The sequence below is a fragment of the Lepus europaeus genome, chromosome 1 (assembly GCF_033115175.1).
Source record: "Lepus europaeus isolate LE1 chromosome 1, mLepTim1.pri, whole genome shotgun sequence".
Classification (NCBI taxonomy): domain Eukaryota; kingdom Metazoa; phylum Chordata; class Mammalia; order Lagomorpha; family Leporidae; genus Lepus; species Lepus europaeus.
The window spans coordinates 181,205,414-181,222,954 of NC_084827.1; the positions used below are offsets into that span (position 1 = coordinate 181,205,414).

Here is a 17,541-nt window from a genome sequence, read left to right on the forward strand (position 1 = left end):
GGTGAATGTGTACATGGACGAAGTCTAGGGTGCCCGACTCCCGCCAGTTGTAGAACTGAAGTCCCGCCTCTCGGGAAGTCCCCTCCCAGCCAAACTGGGGCTGTCGGCTGCGCCCCACCAATAACCACCTCACGGACACAGAGGTCATCTCCATCAGCCCCCAGATCTCCTCGTGGCCAACCCACCCCTCCTGAAAGGTGGCTGCTCTTCTCCTATCGTCATAACTTCGTTTTCCGGCCTCCAGAATTTCACATAAATGTCACCATTCGGTCTGTACATTTTTCTGTCTTCGTCCACGCAATGTAGAATTTCTGAGACGCATTCCCCTTGTCGCCTGTGTTCGGGCATCGCTAACCACCAGCAGCAAACCCAGTCACAGTGAACAGGCGTGGTGTCTGCAGCTTCTGGCTGTTAGGATCTGTGTCCTGGCCACAGCCCTTCGCGGGCCTGTTCGCATCCTGCTGGGTCGACGCCTCCGGGCTGAGTGGCTGGATCCAGGGCTGCATCTGATTCACCTTCCCCCCAGCAACGTGTGGGCTTTCCACCCTCACCGGCGCTTGGTCTGCCCAGTCTTTATTTTTTGGAAAGGTTTATTTATTTGAAAAGCAGTATTGCACAGAGAGGGAGAGACACAGAAAGAGAGATCTTTCATCCACTGGTTCTGAGCCAGGCCAAAGCCAGGAGCCAGGAGCTTCATCTGGGTCTCCCACGTGGGTGCAGAGACCCAGGCACTTGGGCCATCCTCGGCTGCTTTCCCAGGCCATAGCAGAGAGCTGGATCGGAAGTAAAGCAGCCAGCATCCAAACAGGGTGCTGGTGCCGCAGGTGCCGGCCCCTTGTCGGTCCTTCTGCCTGCAGACACTAACGAGCGTGCACTGGAGCTCACCGTGGTTTGATTTTGCTTCTCTCTGATAATAACCACCTTGAGGTCTCCTATTCCCTGAGTGCTCTGTTTATCCCTTGTTGATTTGTAGGAAGCCCTTATGTAGTCCGCATTCTGGAGACAAGTGCTTTGCCACATTTACTTCTCCCACTCTGCGGCTTGTTGTTTTCATGTTCATAATGAAGTTTTTAAATAAGCAGAAATGTTTAATTTCAATAACATGCATGAAATACCAAAACTCATTACTTTTGTGTACAACAGTTGAAGTCTTTGCCTGGCTCTACATTCTCTCCTAGAAATGTTGTATTTTAGCTTAAAGTCTTAAACTTAATTTACTTATTTGGAGGCGTGTGTGTGTGTGTGCGCGCAGAGTGTGTAAGGCAGGGGAGAGGGAAATTTTCCATCTGCTGACTCACTCACAAAACCACAACAGCCAGGGCTGGGCAGGGACTCCTGTGTTCTCCCGTGTAGACAGCAGGGACCCAGCCATCGCCTGCTGCCACCCACAATGCACATGGGCAGGAGGCTTGTTCACAAGCAGGGCTGGGACCCGAACCCGCGGACTCCAGTATGGGACGCAGGTGCCCAGGGGTGGAGCCGCAATGCCAAACAGCTACCTCAGAGTGCTAGCTCCTAAGTTCAGGTCTAAAATCCAGTGTGATTAGGTTAGTGTGTGCCATGTGAAATGATGTATTTTTGCATAAAAATATCTAATTGTTCCATCCCTGTTTACTTAAAAATGACTTTTCTTTCTTTGCTGAATTACCTTAGGCTTTGGCAAGAATTAATTGACCACTATGGGAGCCTGAATCCCTGGGCCTTTTTGTCAACAATTATTTTAACGTTTTTTCTGTCATTCAGTTAGGGTCATTTTATGACAATTCCTAAGGCTCACTAATCCCTTTTTCTACATGATCCAATCTGATCTGCTATTATTATTCGATGAATTTATTATTTATTTATCTGAGAGGCAGAGATCTGAGAGCGCCCATCTGCTGGTTCATCCCCCAACTGCGCTAAACAGCTGGGACCGAGCCGGCCAAGCTGGGAGCCAGGACCACAGTCCAGGTCCCCCCAGCTGTGCCAGGAGCCCTGGTGCTTGAGCGTCCCGGCTTCTCCCAGGGTCTGTAGCAGCAGGAAGCTGGATCAGGAGCCAGAGCCAGGAACTGAACCGGGTCCTCCAGTACGAGACGCAGGCATCTTCATTGCTAGGCTCACCATCCACCTCGCAATGAGGTCCTACTTACAGATATTGCATTGTCAGTTCTCCGATTTCCAGCTGGTTCATTCCGGAATTCCCAGATCTTTGCTGAAGTTCCCAATCCGTTCCTCAGCGAGATCTGACGGCCGCTCTGTGTTGCTTGTCCGCTTACTCCAACATCTGAGCCATCCATGGCTGTTCTCCAAGCGACGGTTTTTCCTCTTGACCAGGAGTCTCCCTCGCTCTCTGTCCAGTAAGTGTCTGTACAGGACACGGTGGGCAGCACCTCGCCCGGACTCTGCTACCCTCTTTTGGAGAGCGTTGGACTTGGTTCTAAGAAGCAGTCTCTCTCCTTCGGCTCTGCGTACCACCTCAGTGCTACCGAGATGGGCTCTAGGCTTTGATGGAGCTCCTCTGCTTTGGCCTGGCGGTCGTGGCCTCAGTGCCGGAATGTGGTGTTTCTGTTAAGACGTGGTCCTTCCCAGAGTTCCGTGCAAGGCTCGAGGCGTTGGGTAAGCCCCTCTGCCTTGGTGGACGCCAGCTCCTCATGTCGTCCCCACAGCACCAGGCGGCTCCTGCCAGCTAGCGCCTTCTCCTGGGCTTCCTGCCGTCCCCCACCCTCCCCGCTCCCATACACCTAGTTCTGGATGCAGCAACAGCTTCTGAACGCGTTACTCTGCACATTTTGAGGTTCCCTTGGAACTTGGACTCTGCCATCTAACCGCTCAGTCCAGTATGTCTTGGACCCTGTTCCCAGTGCACCGTGAAGGCTGGACTTGTCCCCTGGGGAGTCCAGTATGTCTTGGACCCTGTTCCCAGTGCACCGTGAAGGCTGGACACGTCCTCTGGGGAAGCAGATGCCACCTGGCTTCAGGCGTGGGCACTGCATCTGTTACTCTCAGCCTTCTGATGGCTGCTCCCTGTGCCTCGCTGGAGGCTCATCACTGAAATGGCAGGATGACTGGTTGGATGCACGCTCCTTCTCCATCGCTAGAAGCTGAAAGTCCTCTGTCACTCACTTTTTAATTTTTTTTTAAAGATTTATTTATTTTAAAGTCAGAGTTACACAGAAAAGCAGAGAGAGAGAGAGAGAGAGAGAGAGAAAGAGAGGTCTTCTATCTGCTGGTTCACTCCCCAGATGGCTGCAACAGCCTGTGTTGTGCTGATCTGAAGCCAGGAGTCAGGAGCTTCCTCTGGGTCTCCCATGCAGGTGCAGGGGCCCAAGGACCTGGGCCATCTTCCACAGCTTTCCCAGGCCACAGCAGAGAGCGGGATGGGAAGTGAAATAGCCAGGACTAGAACCGGTGCCCATATGGGATGCTGGCACTTCAGGCCAGGGCGTTAACCCGCTGCACCACAGCGTCGGTCCTTGTCACTCGCTTTTTAAAAACCAACTGAATGCATAGTTAACGAATCCCGTGCTAGTGGGAAGCTGATTCCATGCTGGTCGATACTGTCTGTAGCATTTCTGGTCGATACTGTCTGTAGCATTTCTGGTTTTCACGCTCTACTGCACAGAGCTCCTTATGAAGATGCTCTTCATTCCGTGCGGCTCCCAACATTGTCCCCGTGTTCCCTTGTGAGATGACAAATGGCCAATTAAAGTGAACTACAAACAAACAAAAAGTGAACTTAGAAACAAAACAAAGGAGCCAGCACTGTGGCGTAGCAGGTAAAGCTGCTGCCTGCAGTGCCGGCATCCCATATGGGCACTGGTTCTAGTCCTGGCTGCTCCACTTCTGATCCAGCTCCCTGCTATGGCCTGGGAAAGCAGTAGAAGATGGCCCAAGTCCTTGGGCCCCTGCACCCACATGGGAGACCTGGAAGAAGCTCCTGGCTCCAGCCTTCAGATCGGCACAACTCAGGCTGTTGCGGCTATTTGGGGAGTGAACCAGTGGATGGAAGACCTCTCTCTCTCTCTCTCTCTCTCTCTCTCTCTTTCTCTCTGCCTCTCTGTGTAACTCTTTCAATAAATAATTAAGAACTTTTTAAAAATAAAATAAAAGATAAAGTGAACTTACAGATAAAGAGAATGTTTAACTTCTTGGTTCAACACACATCAATAGAAGTTCTAGTATTTTCTTCCTGTTCCCCCAAGAGGATTCTCATGAACCCCACGCCCCTGCTCTGAAGGGAGTCAGAGATGGAAACTCCACTTGGTTTCCACCACGTGGCCCCCTTCCCTTTGTCACCAGCCCCTCCTGAAGGTGGCATCTGTATTTTGGGGAAGAGCCTCGGTACCTGGCGTGGAGACGAACGTGGCATGTGACCCTGGACACACCTCTGTGCCTATGCCGGGCACCAAGTGTGCAGCCGCATAAGGAGAGCGAAGCGAAGCATCTCCTCCGGGTCCTGCTCTGAACTGACCTCTCGTGGAGAAGGAAAGGATCCTGGCTAAGCCGTGGTGACTCGCCTCAGCAGCCAGGAACCAGGGGCCAGGCACTGAGGCACCTGGCCCGCTCTGGGCCCAGCAGCCCAGCAGGGAGAGGGAGGAGGAAGGTGGGAACTGGGCTCCGGCACAAGTCCGGCCCTGGCCCTCTTCATGCAGCTGTCCCTGGATGCCCGGTGTGAGCACAGAGACGAGTACAACGCGGCAGAATCGGAGGGTTAGAATAACACGGGCCTCTGGGCTCTGATGAGGGACAGAGGGAAGCAGAGGCGGTCCCTGGGGAGTCAGGGAGCCTGGACGTGGCTCTGGATGAGGGTCCCAGCCATCTCTATCAGCCGCGCCGAGAGGGCGGTGGCCACGTCTGCTCCAGCACAGCACCTGGCTGCTTGCAGGTGGATGCGTGAGCCTTGGCAAAGACGGGGAGTCATCACAACACACCCGTGGGGCTGGACAGCGGCCACCAGCAAGTCCAGGGCACAGCCAGAGCTGCTGCCCGGTTTCCTCCAGCCAGGACCTGGTACCTGAGGAGTCAGGGCTCTGGGTGCTGCGAACTTAGTGGATCAGATCCAACCCAGCTACCTCCCCGGTGCCTACCTCGCGCCAGCTGCAGTACCTGCTCGGAGCACAGCAACAACACCAACAGTCTGCCCTGCCAACCCGCCTCGGGCCACGCAGGTGTCACGCAGGTGTGTCCTGGATGTCGCCTCCCTCCCCTGTCACTCAACTCACTGTCCTGCCCTGCCACCGCGGGGGTCCCCTCCCTGTCCCTCCTCCACCCAGCTTCCGGGTTACCGAGAATCCACCACAATCCACTCAGTCGGAAATATGCCAACACGTTAAGCATCCTCATGTCTGCAGGAAACACTCATGGTGGCCTCAGCGCGGCCCCTTCCCTCTCCCACCACCCTTCTCCTGTCCAGACTTCTCCCTACATCCCCATCACTCCCAGGGTTTCCACTCTGCGGCTGCCTCTTTTCCCCAAGACGGACGGCTAACAGCCAGTATGCTGGGCAAGGCTTTAGAAACCGTACCTAGGCCCCCAAATTACCTTAAACCCACTGAGTGCCCATGGCGGCCTTCAGCGCAGCTCAGGGGGTTCCTTTCCTACAGCCCAGTATCCAGCGCAGGGCGGCACCAGCCGGGAACACACAGGGGAGTGACCGGTCCCGGCTGTGAGCTCCAGAGCAGGTGTGGACAGAACCCCGAATTCCAGCTCGGATTCCCAGGGCTCTGGCCAAGGTCACCCCGCTGCGCAGCGAGCAGCTGATATGAACACACCTGGGCGTGACCCAGACCCGCAAGGCGCAGACCCGGCCCGGCCTCCCCCGCGCAGGTGGAGCCCGGACCACACCTGCGCCCACTCCAGCCCACAGTGCCCACCGACTCCTTCCTTCCCAGCGCCCCGCAGAGGTCCCGGCTCCGCCAGCGCCGCCGCCGCCCTGCCGCCGGCCACTCCAGGACCCCTCGCCCGCCCGCCGACCCCGGGGTGCGCCTCGCACCGCCCCTGGCCCCCGCCCACCGGCCCTTGGCCCCGCGAGCATCCCCAGCGCCCTCCCTTGCGCGCGCCCCGGCAGTCCCCGACCCCAGCGTCCTCGCGGGCCCCGCGCCCCCGTGCCCGCGTCCCCGCGTCCCCGCGCCCGCTGACGCCATGACGCCGCGGCGGAGGGAGGGGCCGGCGGGGCCGCGCGGGGGCGGTGGACGGCGGGCGGCTGCGGGCAGCGCGGCCGTGGACATGGGCACCCCGGGCTCCGGGCGCAAGCGGCTCCCCACGCGGGAGCGGCTGACGGCAGAGGACGACGCGCTACACCAGATCGCGCGCGAGGTGAGGCGCGGCCCACGGCGGTGCGGGGCCCGGCCCGGGTCTCCCCGCGCCCCCGCTCGCGCCGGCGGCCTGCGGACCCCGCGTGTCCTCGGCCCGGGACAGGCCCCGCGCGAGCCACGCAGGGGCGCAGGAGCTGCGGCGGGGCGCGGGCGGGCCGCGGGGGGCGAGTGCCCGCTTTGTGCGCTGCGGGCGGTGCTGTGGGGGACCCCCGAGGCCGCGTGGCTCTGCCGCAGTAGTCCGCGTGTTCGGCTGCCGTTTGCGCTGGAGGGGGTGCCTGTGGGGGTCCCCCGCGTCCTGAGTCTGGGCGGCGCTGATGCGGGGTGCAGGCGCCCGGCGAGGTTCGGTGGAAGTCGGGCGGCTGACTGCAGCCCAGGGCTTGCGGGGAAGTGAACTTTGGGCACGGTGAACCCCACGCCCTGCTGGGTGTCCACTCCGAGGCCCTTTTCCCATCCCGGGAGGGGGGATTCAGCCGCAAGGCCACCTGCGAATGGCAGTGGGGGGGGGGAAGGGAGCTGTCGCTGGGGTCTCCAGGGGACAAAGGAAGCCTGTGTGTTCCCGCTGTGGCCTTGGGGTTGTGTGCCCAGCCCGCGTGGGGACGGAGAGGGACGAGTGCCCACGTGTGCACGGCCGCCCAGGGGCAGCCTGAGGGAGGGTTGCCGTGCGGTCCCGAGTCCCACCTGGGGAAACTTCCTGGCAGCGGGGGTTGCTGTGGGCGCAGAGCCACATGCTTCCTGGGACCTGGGGTGTCCCCCGGCCTGAACCCCCGGGCTTTGCCTTTTGGGGCGGCCACCAGCATTCGTTGAGTATTCACTGAGAAAGACTTGTTTTCCTGGTGTGAGACAGAATAGGGCTTTCTGGGCAAACTCCTAGGCGACCCTGGGGGCCGGTGTAGACGCCATGCCTGCCTCGCCCCAGGCTGAGCCTCCGCGCCTCCCTGTGGCACCTGCTGTGGTCGTCATCACGTGCTCACCTGGAGAAGGTCATACCCAGGCCACCAACGTCTTTCTCACCTCTGCATCCCCAGAGCTCAGCACGGAGCCGGGCGCAGCAGGCACAGGCGCTGAGAGGGCCTTTGGCCACATACGGGCATTGGCCACCTGTAGCGGCCTGGATGGTAGCAGCACCCTTCCCCATGAAGGCAGCCCCATGTGCGTGTATCTGGACAGGACCAGAGCTGACCGGGGAACGCTGGGCCCTGTCTTCCCCTGGTGGCTGTGGGACAAAGGAACGAGAGGAATGAGTCTCTCAGGTCTGCTCTTATCTGCCTGTTCTATAAAAATAGATCGGCTGGAAACGGTGGGGGGGGGGGGGGATGCTCCCGGCTGGCAGCCCGAGGCCCCGCCTCCCACCAGGGAGCAGCAGCTGCCAGTCACAGAGATGGACTTGGTCAGACCCTGGCTGTGAAGTCCTGGGGGAGGGAGCTCCTCCCCCTCCTCAGGGCCTGTGTTCTCTCTGAGAGGGAGGGTAGGAATCCCCCAGCTGCCAGGACTGGAAAGGGCGAGGGTAGCAGACAGGCACACAGACACACATGCACAGAGACACAAACACACAGACATACATGCACACAGACACAAAGATACACACATACACAGACACACATGTACAGAGACACAGACACACAGACATGCATTTACACAAAGATACACAGATACGCACACAGACATATACACAGACATACGAGCACACACACAGATACACAGACACATGCACACATACAGATACACAGACACGCATGCATACACGGAGACATGCACACAGGGAGATACAGAGACACACATGCACACACAGAGACACATGTGCACACACAGGCCATATACTCAGACATACATGCACAGATACACACAGACACAGACTCTTACAGAGACATACACACACAGTGTGCCCTTCAGACAGGATGCCTGGGCTGCCAGAACACAGCTCTGAACACGTTGGGGTCCTCAGAGGAGGTGGCTGGGCTGGGGTGCAGAAAGTCCAGGGCCTGGCAGGATTCCCACAGCCTCACCGGCAGCTCGGGCCTCTCGACCCCATGGCAGCTCCACGGCTGGCTCTGCCAGGCCGTCCCCCCATGGGGTGGCCCCCTCCTGGCTGTCCCTGCGAGCCGCCCCCTGCCTAATCTGGGGGCTGTCCTGACACCCACACCCAGCAGCTCTCCCTGATACACCTCCACCTGTCCCCCAGCATCCCTTGGGCCATGCACTGGGACCAGGACACTGGACCCGGGGCAGGCCCGTCCTGGAAGTGGGCAGAGCCAGCTTCCTCTGAGGCTGTGTGGAGGACGGAAGGGATGAGCCCTTAGGAACGTGGCAGGGAGTGGGGTGGACCTGGGTCAGGCGTCCAGGAATGTGCCTTCCAGAGGGAGTGGGGAGATTCTGGCTGAGGCCACGGCCATGGCCATGAGCAGGGGGCCCAGAGCCTCTGGAGCAGGAGCCAGAGCTGGGCTCCGTCACCAAGGGGGCTGTGCTTGCTGGGAGGGGGTGGGCTCTACAGCCACGGAACGCGGCCGAGTCCAGGCTGGTGTGCACCACAGCACGCGGCCGAGTTGAGACAGGTGTACACCACGGCCTGCGGCCAAGTCCAGGCTGGTGTGCGCCACGGCACGTAGCCGAGTCGAGGCAGGTGTACGCCATGGCACGTAGCCAAGTCGAGGCAGGTGTATGCCATGGCACATAGCTGATTCCAGGCAGGTGTGTGCCATGGCCTGCGGCCGAGTCCAGGCAGGTGTGCGGTACACAGCGTGGCCCTTGTCAGCCACCGTAGGCATGTTGGATGTCATCTCTTCTCACTGTCTTGCTGGTCTGGGAGTCGGGCTCAGTGTTTCCAGGACCACGCTCTGAGAAGTTCCTGGTTCTCACAGCCGGGAGGGGTGTTTCTGGGGCAGGCAGGGTTTTCTTTCCCCATGGACCACGCTGCGGCGGGCTGGTGGTGTCCCCGGCCTTGTTGACACTGCGCCCTGAGTAATGGGATGATGCTCTCCCGGAGCCCAAGGCAGCTCCCAGGGTTGCTCCGGGATGGAGAGCCCCACCCAGGGCAGACCCAGCTGTGAGTAGCAGCTGCCACTCAGCAGGACAGGGCCCTCCAGCGTGGTCCCGCCGTGACCTGTGTCCCCTGGGCGTGCAGCACATCGGTCCCACCAAGGCTGATGTCCCCACCTGTGAGTGCAGGCCGCTCAGGGCTCCGGCCTCTTTCACTGGATTGGTGCCCATGGCTGCAAGGATGTGGCCTTGTGGAGGAAGGGGTCCCAGCGCCCCCAGGGCAGCCTGAGTCCCTGGCTGACCCAGCTGAGGACACAGCATGCCACTGGCAGGTGGAAGCATCCCTGTGGAGTGCACCCCACTCCTGAGCTCACCGCAGGGCCAGGCTCGGCCACCTGCTCCTCGCTGGGCCCCGGTGAACATGTCCGTCCACGGCGCGCCCCTCGTTAGGGGCAGTCCCCCACACACGGGCCGTGGTTTCACTCGGAACCCTTGCAGGTTGCTCTTGGCCACCATCCTTCCCAGGTAGCGCGCACGCAGCAGCCTGTCGGGGGACGCTGTCCCCTGTTTGCTCAGGCCTCAAGGCCGTTCAGGACCGAGCTTCGTCGGCTCTCAACCACCACCTTTGTGCCTTTCTCTTTGTGGACTTGCCTTCCCCAGGCTAGCAGGGGGACAACAACCGACCAGTCCCCGACTGGGTGGTGTCGTCATTGTCACCGTGGGTTTGCAGTGGGGGGCCGCATCAGGCACCCACCCACCTTGGGAAGGCAGAGGAGTCAGGGGCAAAAGCACCTGGCAGGACATAGGGCCGTCCACCGTGAGGAGCCGGCCGGCCCAAATCCCAGCTTAACCACCACAGGGTTCCCGAGGACCCGAACCAGTGTTCCCCGTGGGTTTCATCACAAAGGCCGAGCGAACCCTGCTCCTGGGACCTTGGGCTGCTGGTGCGATTCCCAGTACAGAAGGAAACACAGGACTCAGCTGTGGACAGTGCACTGGCCTCTGCTGGCCCGTGGCCCCACCCCAGCTATTCCTGTCGCAGCCAGCTGTCCGTCTGCCCCTCCCTTTTCTGGGGGAGTCTTTAGTGATGTCTCAGTGCTTTTAGGGCCGGTTTGCCTGTGGAGGGCGGGAGGAGGCTTCGTGATGCGATGGAAGCCAAGGCAGCTGGCCTCTCGTGCCAACGCTTGGCACCCAAGAGCTCCGTCAGGGCGTGGGACGGGGAGGGGGTGCTGGGAATGGGGTTGTTTTTAGAGCTGCATTGTGCTGGACACCGTAAGAGGCTTTGCTCCAGAGTTAACACGGACAACCCAGGAGGGTTGGACATGGAGCAGGCTCGGAGACGCAGGGGGACCTGCCTGAAGTCATGCGGTGACTCAGGGGCACGAGGCCCCAGCCCACACGGCTTCCTTGACCCACTGCTCGGCTCCATCGGCAGCCCTGTGCCAGGCAGCGTCCTGTGGGAAGCAGACTTCTCCCCACCCCCCGGGACTCCTGTCCCCAGCTGGCCTCCAAGCCGCGGGGCGTCCACGAGGCACGAGCTCTCTGGAGCGAGAGCCCCGTGCTCTTGCTTGCTGTGTCTCTGGTCTTCCTCTTGCGTGCCACCATCTTCCATTTCATGGGAGGACTCTGCCGTCCGCCGCAGGGCCCCGCGGTGGCCTTTTGGCGTGTGGTGCAGCCCTGAAGCCGCCCCTCGGGACCTCTGCATCCGGTCTCCAAGTGTCTGGGTTTGAGCCCAGCCCCACCTCCGTTTCCTGCTGATGGGCACCCTGTGGTCAGCAAATGCTTGGTCCCTGGCACCTGCCTGGGAGACCCAGACAAGGTCAGGGCTCCTGCTTGTGCCTGGCTCAGCCTTGGCTGTTGTGGACATTTGAGGAGTGAACCAGTGGATGGAAGATCCCTCCCTCCCTCCCTCTCCCTCTCTCTTGTGGACATTTGAGGAGTGAACCAGTGGATGGAAGATCCCTCCCTCCCTCCCTCCCTCCCTCCCTCTCTCTCTGCCTTTCAAGTAAAATAAAAATATTTTTAAAAATTAAAAAAGTATGTCAAGGGGCCGGCACCGTGGCTCACTTGGTTAATCCTCTGCCTGCGGTGCCGGCATCCCATATGGGTGCCAGTTCTAGTCCCAGTTGTTCCTCTTCCAGTCCACTCTCTGCTGTGGCCCGGAAAGGCAGTGGAGGATGGGCCAGGTGCCTGGGCCCCTGCACCCACGTGGGAGACCAGGAGGAGGCACCTGGCTCCTGGCTTTGGATCGGCGCAGCGCTGGCCATGGCGGCCATTTGGGGAGTGAACCAACAGAAGGAAGACCTTTCTGTCTCTCTCTCACTGTCTATAACTCTACCTGTCAAAAAAAAAAAAAAAAAAAGTATGTCGAATCATGCCCATCGTTATTTAAGCCTCTGGGGGCTGCTCATGCCACTCAACAGAGCCGAGCCTCTGGCCCCTCGCTGACCTGGCTGGTGTCCCCAGGCTGGAAGGTGAGGACTTGGTGTTGGTGAGCCGGGCTCAGGCCCTCGCCCGCCTGCCTTTCTCCTCCTGCTCACTCACATCTAGCTACAAGCTCGTTCTGAGTGAGGTCAGCGTTCACTGGCAGATGCCAGGCCAGTTGGGGGTGTGGGCACTGGGCTCTGATCTCCGGGGTCACATCCTTCTTCCTCCTCTTAGCCTGTGATCTGGGGCCGGTTACTTAACCGCGCGCACCTTGGAGCCCCTGTGTCACGTGGGAAAATGTCACGAGTGTATTTCTCACAGGTGGTCTTGAGGGTAGAGGCCTCGGCACAGCCACGGCACGGGGTAGACGCTCGGCAGCTGCTGGTGAGCACGCGGGAGGCAGTGCGGCTGCACAGCTCAGCCCTGAGCTGCAACGCTGCACCCCTCATTTCCTTGCCCATCTGTGTAGCTCTCATCCCCAATTCTCTTTTTCTCCAGGAGCAAACAGTAAGTCAGATATTCTGTCCGTGCCATTTTATTCCTCTGGGGAACCCACCTCCCAGAGCCCTCTGTCGGTGAGCCCGCCAGGGCTGGGTGCTGCTGGGTGTGCTGCAGCCGCCTGTCCTTTTGCCACTGTCCTGAGCGCCCCCACCACCACTTCCATGGCGGTGCGGATTGGATCCGTGTTTCCTGGGTTCTCACGGGCTCCTTGCTTGGATTGGTGTCTCTCAGTGCTGGAGCCCAGCCTTCAGGAGCTCTCCGAGCAGGGGTGCCTCTCCCGCCGGTCGGAAAGTGTCTTTTTCCCACCTCGCACGTGACAATGGTTTGGCTGGCTGTACAGTTCTAGGTTAAAGCCAGTTTCCCGAAGATCGGAGATTTCTACGTGCACTGTGGCCTGGTTTCCAGTATGTGATGGAGCAGAGCAGTGAGCAGGAAGTGAAAGTAGGACACTGTCCCTGGGGGGGCCAAGGCTGTGGCAGCACCCACAGGAGGAGCAGGGGTTTGGGTAGAAGCAGATGTCGAGTGTGACTTTTTGTCCTCGTGATGTTTGAGCCCTGTGACTGTGTTACCTGTCCAACAACAACAAAACCCCAGGTTCAAAAAAGCCAAGTTATGAGCCATGTTTACCATGATTCTAATGCATTTCCCTGTTTTATTCCAGCCTCTGGGTGGTTTGAGAGTTCGGTGTCTGTGTGACTTCATGTGTTGCGTGGTGTCTGTTCCTACCCCCGGGGGGCAGATAGGGTCTTGTCTTTCTCCCCCTCGTGTTCTCGATGTTCGTTATTCACGGGGTTGCTCAGTCTAGACTCTCAGACCCTGAAGTTCGGAGGCTGTCGTGAACTCCTCCCTCCTGTCCTCTTGCAGGAGCCCCTGCTGAATGAGAAGAACCTCGCGGGCGAGCGCTCCGCACCGCCTTCCGTTCCGTGGGGTTGCTGTTCCGTGTTTGATTTCGGGAGTGTTGGGTGCTTCTCCCTTTCTTGTGGTCTGTTATCTTGATTCACTCACGCAGCAGCCTTTCCGATTGCTCTAAGCTGTTCCCTCTGCTTCTCTGGTTCTCCCGAAAATTTCCTCTGCTTCCCGCGCTTGGGCCTGTTTCACCCGCTTCCTTTTGTGGCTTGTTGGTTTGGCCACCATCTTTCACCGTGGAGCCTTTCCCAGGTGTGTGGTGCTCCTTGGCGACCCGGCACCTTTGAAGTCCTAAAACATGGTGACGATGGTGTGAGCAGAGGCCAGGAGGGGAGGAGTCCCAGGGGTGGGCAGGACACCACTGAGGTGCAGTGGGGCGGCTGAAGTGTTGGCTCCTTGCACACAGCTTGCTTTGAGCCCATGTAGGGTCCTTGGCCACCACGTCAGCACTGGTGCTGACCAGTGCACTTCCCCAGGGTGATGCCTGCAGGCAGAGTTTCCATGAAGGGAGTGAGTGGAGGGATAGAGAGGGAAGTTGGAAATTAGTGGGAGCTTGTGCCAGGGAAAAGGAGTTAGCCTCTAGACTCCATCCAGCCCAAGCAAGGGAGCCAGTGCTGCTGGTGTTCTGTAATGTCAAAAATAGGGAGCAGACACAACCGTGAAAAGGAAGATGTTCAGAGCCGTGGGTATCAAGAGTAACTCGTCTGTTGGCTTGGAAAATTCTCTGAGATCTGAGATACTCTTTCCTAAAGCACATATAAAGCCCCTGGGGAGTTGAGGTAGGCAGAATGTGATCCATCTTGGCAGGGGTGGCGCCTTGGGTCAGCAAATCAGTCCGAGGCAGGGCTGCTGGGCGCCCTGTGGTGGCTCCGCCTCCTCCCTCGCCTCCCCACAGCCGTAGCCTGGGGGCCTGAGTAGAGCAGCACAGACTGCCTCCCGCCTCCATCCTGTCCGCAGTCCACGTGGTGCCGCCCCCTTTGCCTTGACACCTCTCGTTCTTTCTGTCCCCGAGGCTTCTGGGAAGGTGTGGGGCGCTCCAGGCCACGGCTCCTGCAGATGGGATGTCCTGTTGACTGACAGCTGGCGCGACTCCACCCTGGATGCCCCAGGGCACCTGCGAGACACTTCCACTTCTGTCTGTAGGACTCTGCTGGCTGCTGGCAACGCTGTGTGTGCGTGTGTCACGCAAACCGCTCCCCTGGGTACCCACTGCGCACTTGTTGGACTGCGCGTTCTTTAATTTAAATTGATTGAAATTTAAAGAGCCACACAGGGATAGTGGCTGCCTTATCAGCCAGTGCAGCTGCAAAGCATGTTAGGCAGAGGCGCACCCTGTGATGTGCAGTGCCTACGGACTCCTGCGGGTCCGTCAGTCACGCGTGACGGGCAGAGGAGAGGAGTGCGGTGGTGGTGTGGCGGGCGGGGCTGTGCCTGTGGTGAGAAGATGCGCAGGTTGATGGAAAAGGCACAGCCAGCCTCCTTAGGCTGTGCAGCCACGGGCGAGCTGCTGCACCCGAGCCTTCTTCCCTTGTCTGTGACAGGCACGGTCTCCATGGGATGGCTGTGGCAATGACAGGGCCCACGGACTGCAGGGCATGCCACCAGGTGCCTGGCAGGTGCCAGCCACATGGCGGCAGTGATCATTGTCACCTTCAAGGGCTCAAGTGTCATGTCTCGCAGGACACAGCAGTGCTTCCCGACTGGCTGGGACGTGCCCATGAGCCACGTGTCCAGGGCTGGGCGGGCAGCTTGTGAGTTTGGGGCTGGAGGGCAGAGGGAAAAGTGGAGGGGGGAGAGAAATACCAGAAAGACCACCTCCCATCCATAGGAGGGGCACAGGTGGCCCTGGTGGAGCGAGCTTGGAGAGAGAGCACACGGCTGTCACATTGGATGCCCGTGCATCGTAGTGACGGGGTCCCCGTGGGCTTTGCTCTAAGTCGGGAGCAGGGTCCTTGCCTTGCACGGAGCCAGAAAGGCCTCCCTGTTCACTGTTTTTGCTTACGGCTCTGCACTAAGGAACCAGCAGCTGGGAGCCCGCACTGTGGTACCGTGAATTAAGCTACTGCCTGGATGCTGGCATCCCCAGTCACAGCGCTGGTCCAAGCCGCTCTGCTTCGGACCCAGCTCCCCGCTGGGTGATGGCCTGGGTGCTTGAGCGTCTGCCACTCGCGTGACACCTTGCTTTGGCTTGGCCCAGCCCGGCCATTGTGGCCGTTTGGGGAGTGAACCAGCTGGTGGATGATCTCTTGTCTGTCTGTCTGTTACTCTGCCTTTCAAATGAATAAAGTAACTCTTACAAGAAGAAGAAGAGTCAGCAGTGTGGCTCCACGAGGCTTTCTGAGCGGCCTCGCTCCCAGGCTGCCTTGCTTGGCGCCCAGGTCCTCGGCCAGCTTCCTGGAGAGACGGGGCCCCTGGCTCACTCTGCACTGTGTATCTTCGGGCTTATCTGACCTCTTAGACGTCACTAGATTCCTGGCCTATTTTTACCACTGCTGAGAGCCAGCTCCGGGGTGATGGCTGAGGACAGTGAGGCGTGGTCACACCACCTTACAACTCCTTTTTTCAGTTCCTCAAGTTTTTCTCTCTTGTTTCGGGCTCGGGGTCCTCATCCTGGGCACTAGAACAGGGCTGTGGCGTACATGGCTGTGGGACACCTGCTGCCATCATGCTGTCGTTTACCCAGGAGCTGTCGGGAGCTCCCCACTGCCCAGTCGTGGCAACCAGAGCCGTGTCCAGACATTGTCACACACCCTCTGGGAGCGAATGGCCACGGAGACACTGCGGGCTCCATACCCCGAGCTCCGATCAGGGTCCAGGGCCCTTGACTGCCAGCTCTTGTCGGTGGGTGCAAGTGACTCTGCTGAGCCGCGACGGGGAGCAGCCACTGGCCAAGCTAAGCTGTGCTGCTCGGCGGTTCTTCTGCCTTTAAGCCTCCTGGGATTGGCTTGGAGGGGGCCACACCCCTTGGAATCTGGGGGCGCAATCTCGGGGGACAGCTGCAGGCCCAGGTGCAGGCCGCACGTGTGATTACGCCTTGCTGGGCTCTGACAGTGGATGTGAGCTGAGGACGGGAGCTGCTTGCTCACAGCAAGTCCAAGGTCGGGCCCCAGCAGGTGCTTCATCCGTCTGCACCTTCCACTCACTAGAAGTCTGGGTGTGGCTGCGGACAGAAGGAAGCAAAGATGCCAGCCCGTGCCTGTCTCACGCTCGGGGTGGGGCTGGGGACCCAGCGACTGCACCCCACAGGATGACCCCCCAGATGAGAAGGGACACTGGGCGTTGGACCACACAAAGACCAGTCGGTGCCACATTTCCATAGGATTAAAATTGTCCCCATAGCTCCTACAAAGGCAGGCAGCTGCAGTTCTCAAAATAGCTGCTGGGTCATCGCCTTGTCCAGGTTCCCCTCCCTGCAGCCCTGGGTCCCCACAGCTCAGGCCTGCCTTAGCACCGCTCCATTGTTCTCCAGACCCTGCGAGCCACACACACACACACACACACACCCGCTTTGGAGAGAGCTGTGAAAATCTCTGCTCCCGCTGCTCTCTCTGCCCTGGGCGTGGGAGCCCCCGCTCAGGCCCCTGCCAGGGAGAGGCACACACACAAAGGCCTCTCCTAGGGGAACATCAGCCGTGTGCTCCTTGTGGTTCAAGGTTTCATCAATCCTTTTTGCTTTTTGTGGTCACTTTTGCTATGTGTCTCAGCTGTTCTTTCCTGTCCCCTCCAACTCTGTACCTGGAACAGGTAGTGTGGCGTCTCGTGGGAGGACGGCCTCCTACCCCAGCAGGCTGGACTCTCCGCTACCCAGCGGCCTGCTTTGAAAGTGGGTTTTAAAATACAGCACAGAGAGCAGGCAGCAACTGCAGCGTTCGATGTGCGCTGTATGTTGGGGCCCTGTGGCCTGCTCTGTGCGATCCCGAGGGGTTTCAGATGGATGAGGACACGCCTGCCCCCCCCACCCCCCAAGGGCTCCGTAGGGGAAGAATTATTTCCTTCAGTAGTTGTGAGTCATCTGTTATCGGTGGAGTGAGGACATGGCCATGGGGAAGCTTGTGACACCACGCAGGCCACAGCCCGTGTCCGGGCCTGCCGGAGGTCTAGGTGTTCGGTCCCCTCCCGCCCCACCTGCTGGCTGTCCCCCTGCTGGAGGTCTAGGTGCTCGGTCCCCTCCCGCCCCACCTGCTGGCTGTCCCCCTGCCGGAGGTCTAGGTGCTCGGTCCCCTCCCGCCCCACCTGCTGGCTGTCCCCCTGCCGGAGGTCTAGGTGCTCGGTCCCCTCCCGCCCCACCTGCTGGCTGTCCCCCTGCCGGAGGTCTAGGTGCTCGGTCCCCTCCCGCCCCACCTGGCTCTCCTGCCTGGCGTCCCGTGGATGGCACTTTCTCAGGAGGCGTGCTGCCTGCCGTCTCCCACCCCGGACCCTCCTCAGCCTCACACTGGTCCTC

At 59.7% G+C, this 17,541-nt stretch overlaps 1 protein-coding gene across 17 annotated transcripts in view; it reads left to right on the forward strand.

Moving 5' to 3' along the window:
- Window positions 1-6,167: 6,167 nt before the first annotated feature.
- The window catches only part of LRRFIP1 (LRR binding FLII interacting protein 1), a 122,119-nt gene continuing 110,745 nt past the window's right edge, over window positions 6,168-17,541 (forward strand). For all 17 annotated transcript variants that reach the window (XR_009866035.1, XR_009866057.1, XR_009866039.1 and 14 more), the window contains exon 1: window positions 6,168-6,294. Coding sequence is in view for 3 of the 17 variants with exons in the window: in XM_062193868.1 (XP_062049852.1) it covers window positions 6,205-6,294 (90 nt within the window). In the remaining 14 variants the exon portion in view is untranslated. The remainder of the gene's footprint in view (window positions 6,295-17,541) is intronic.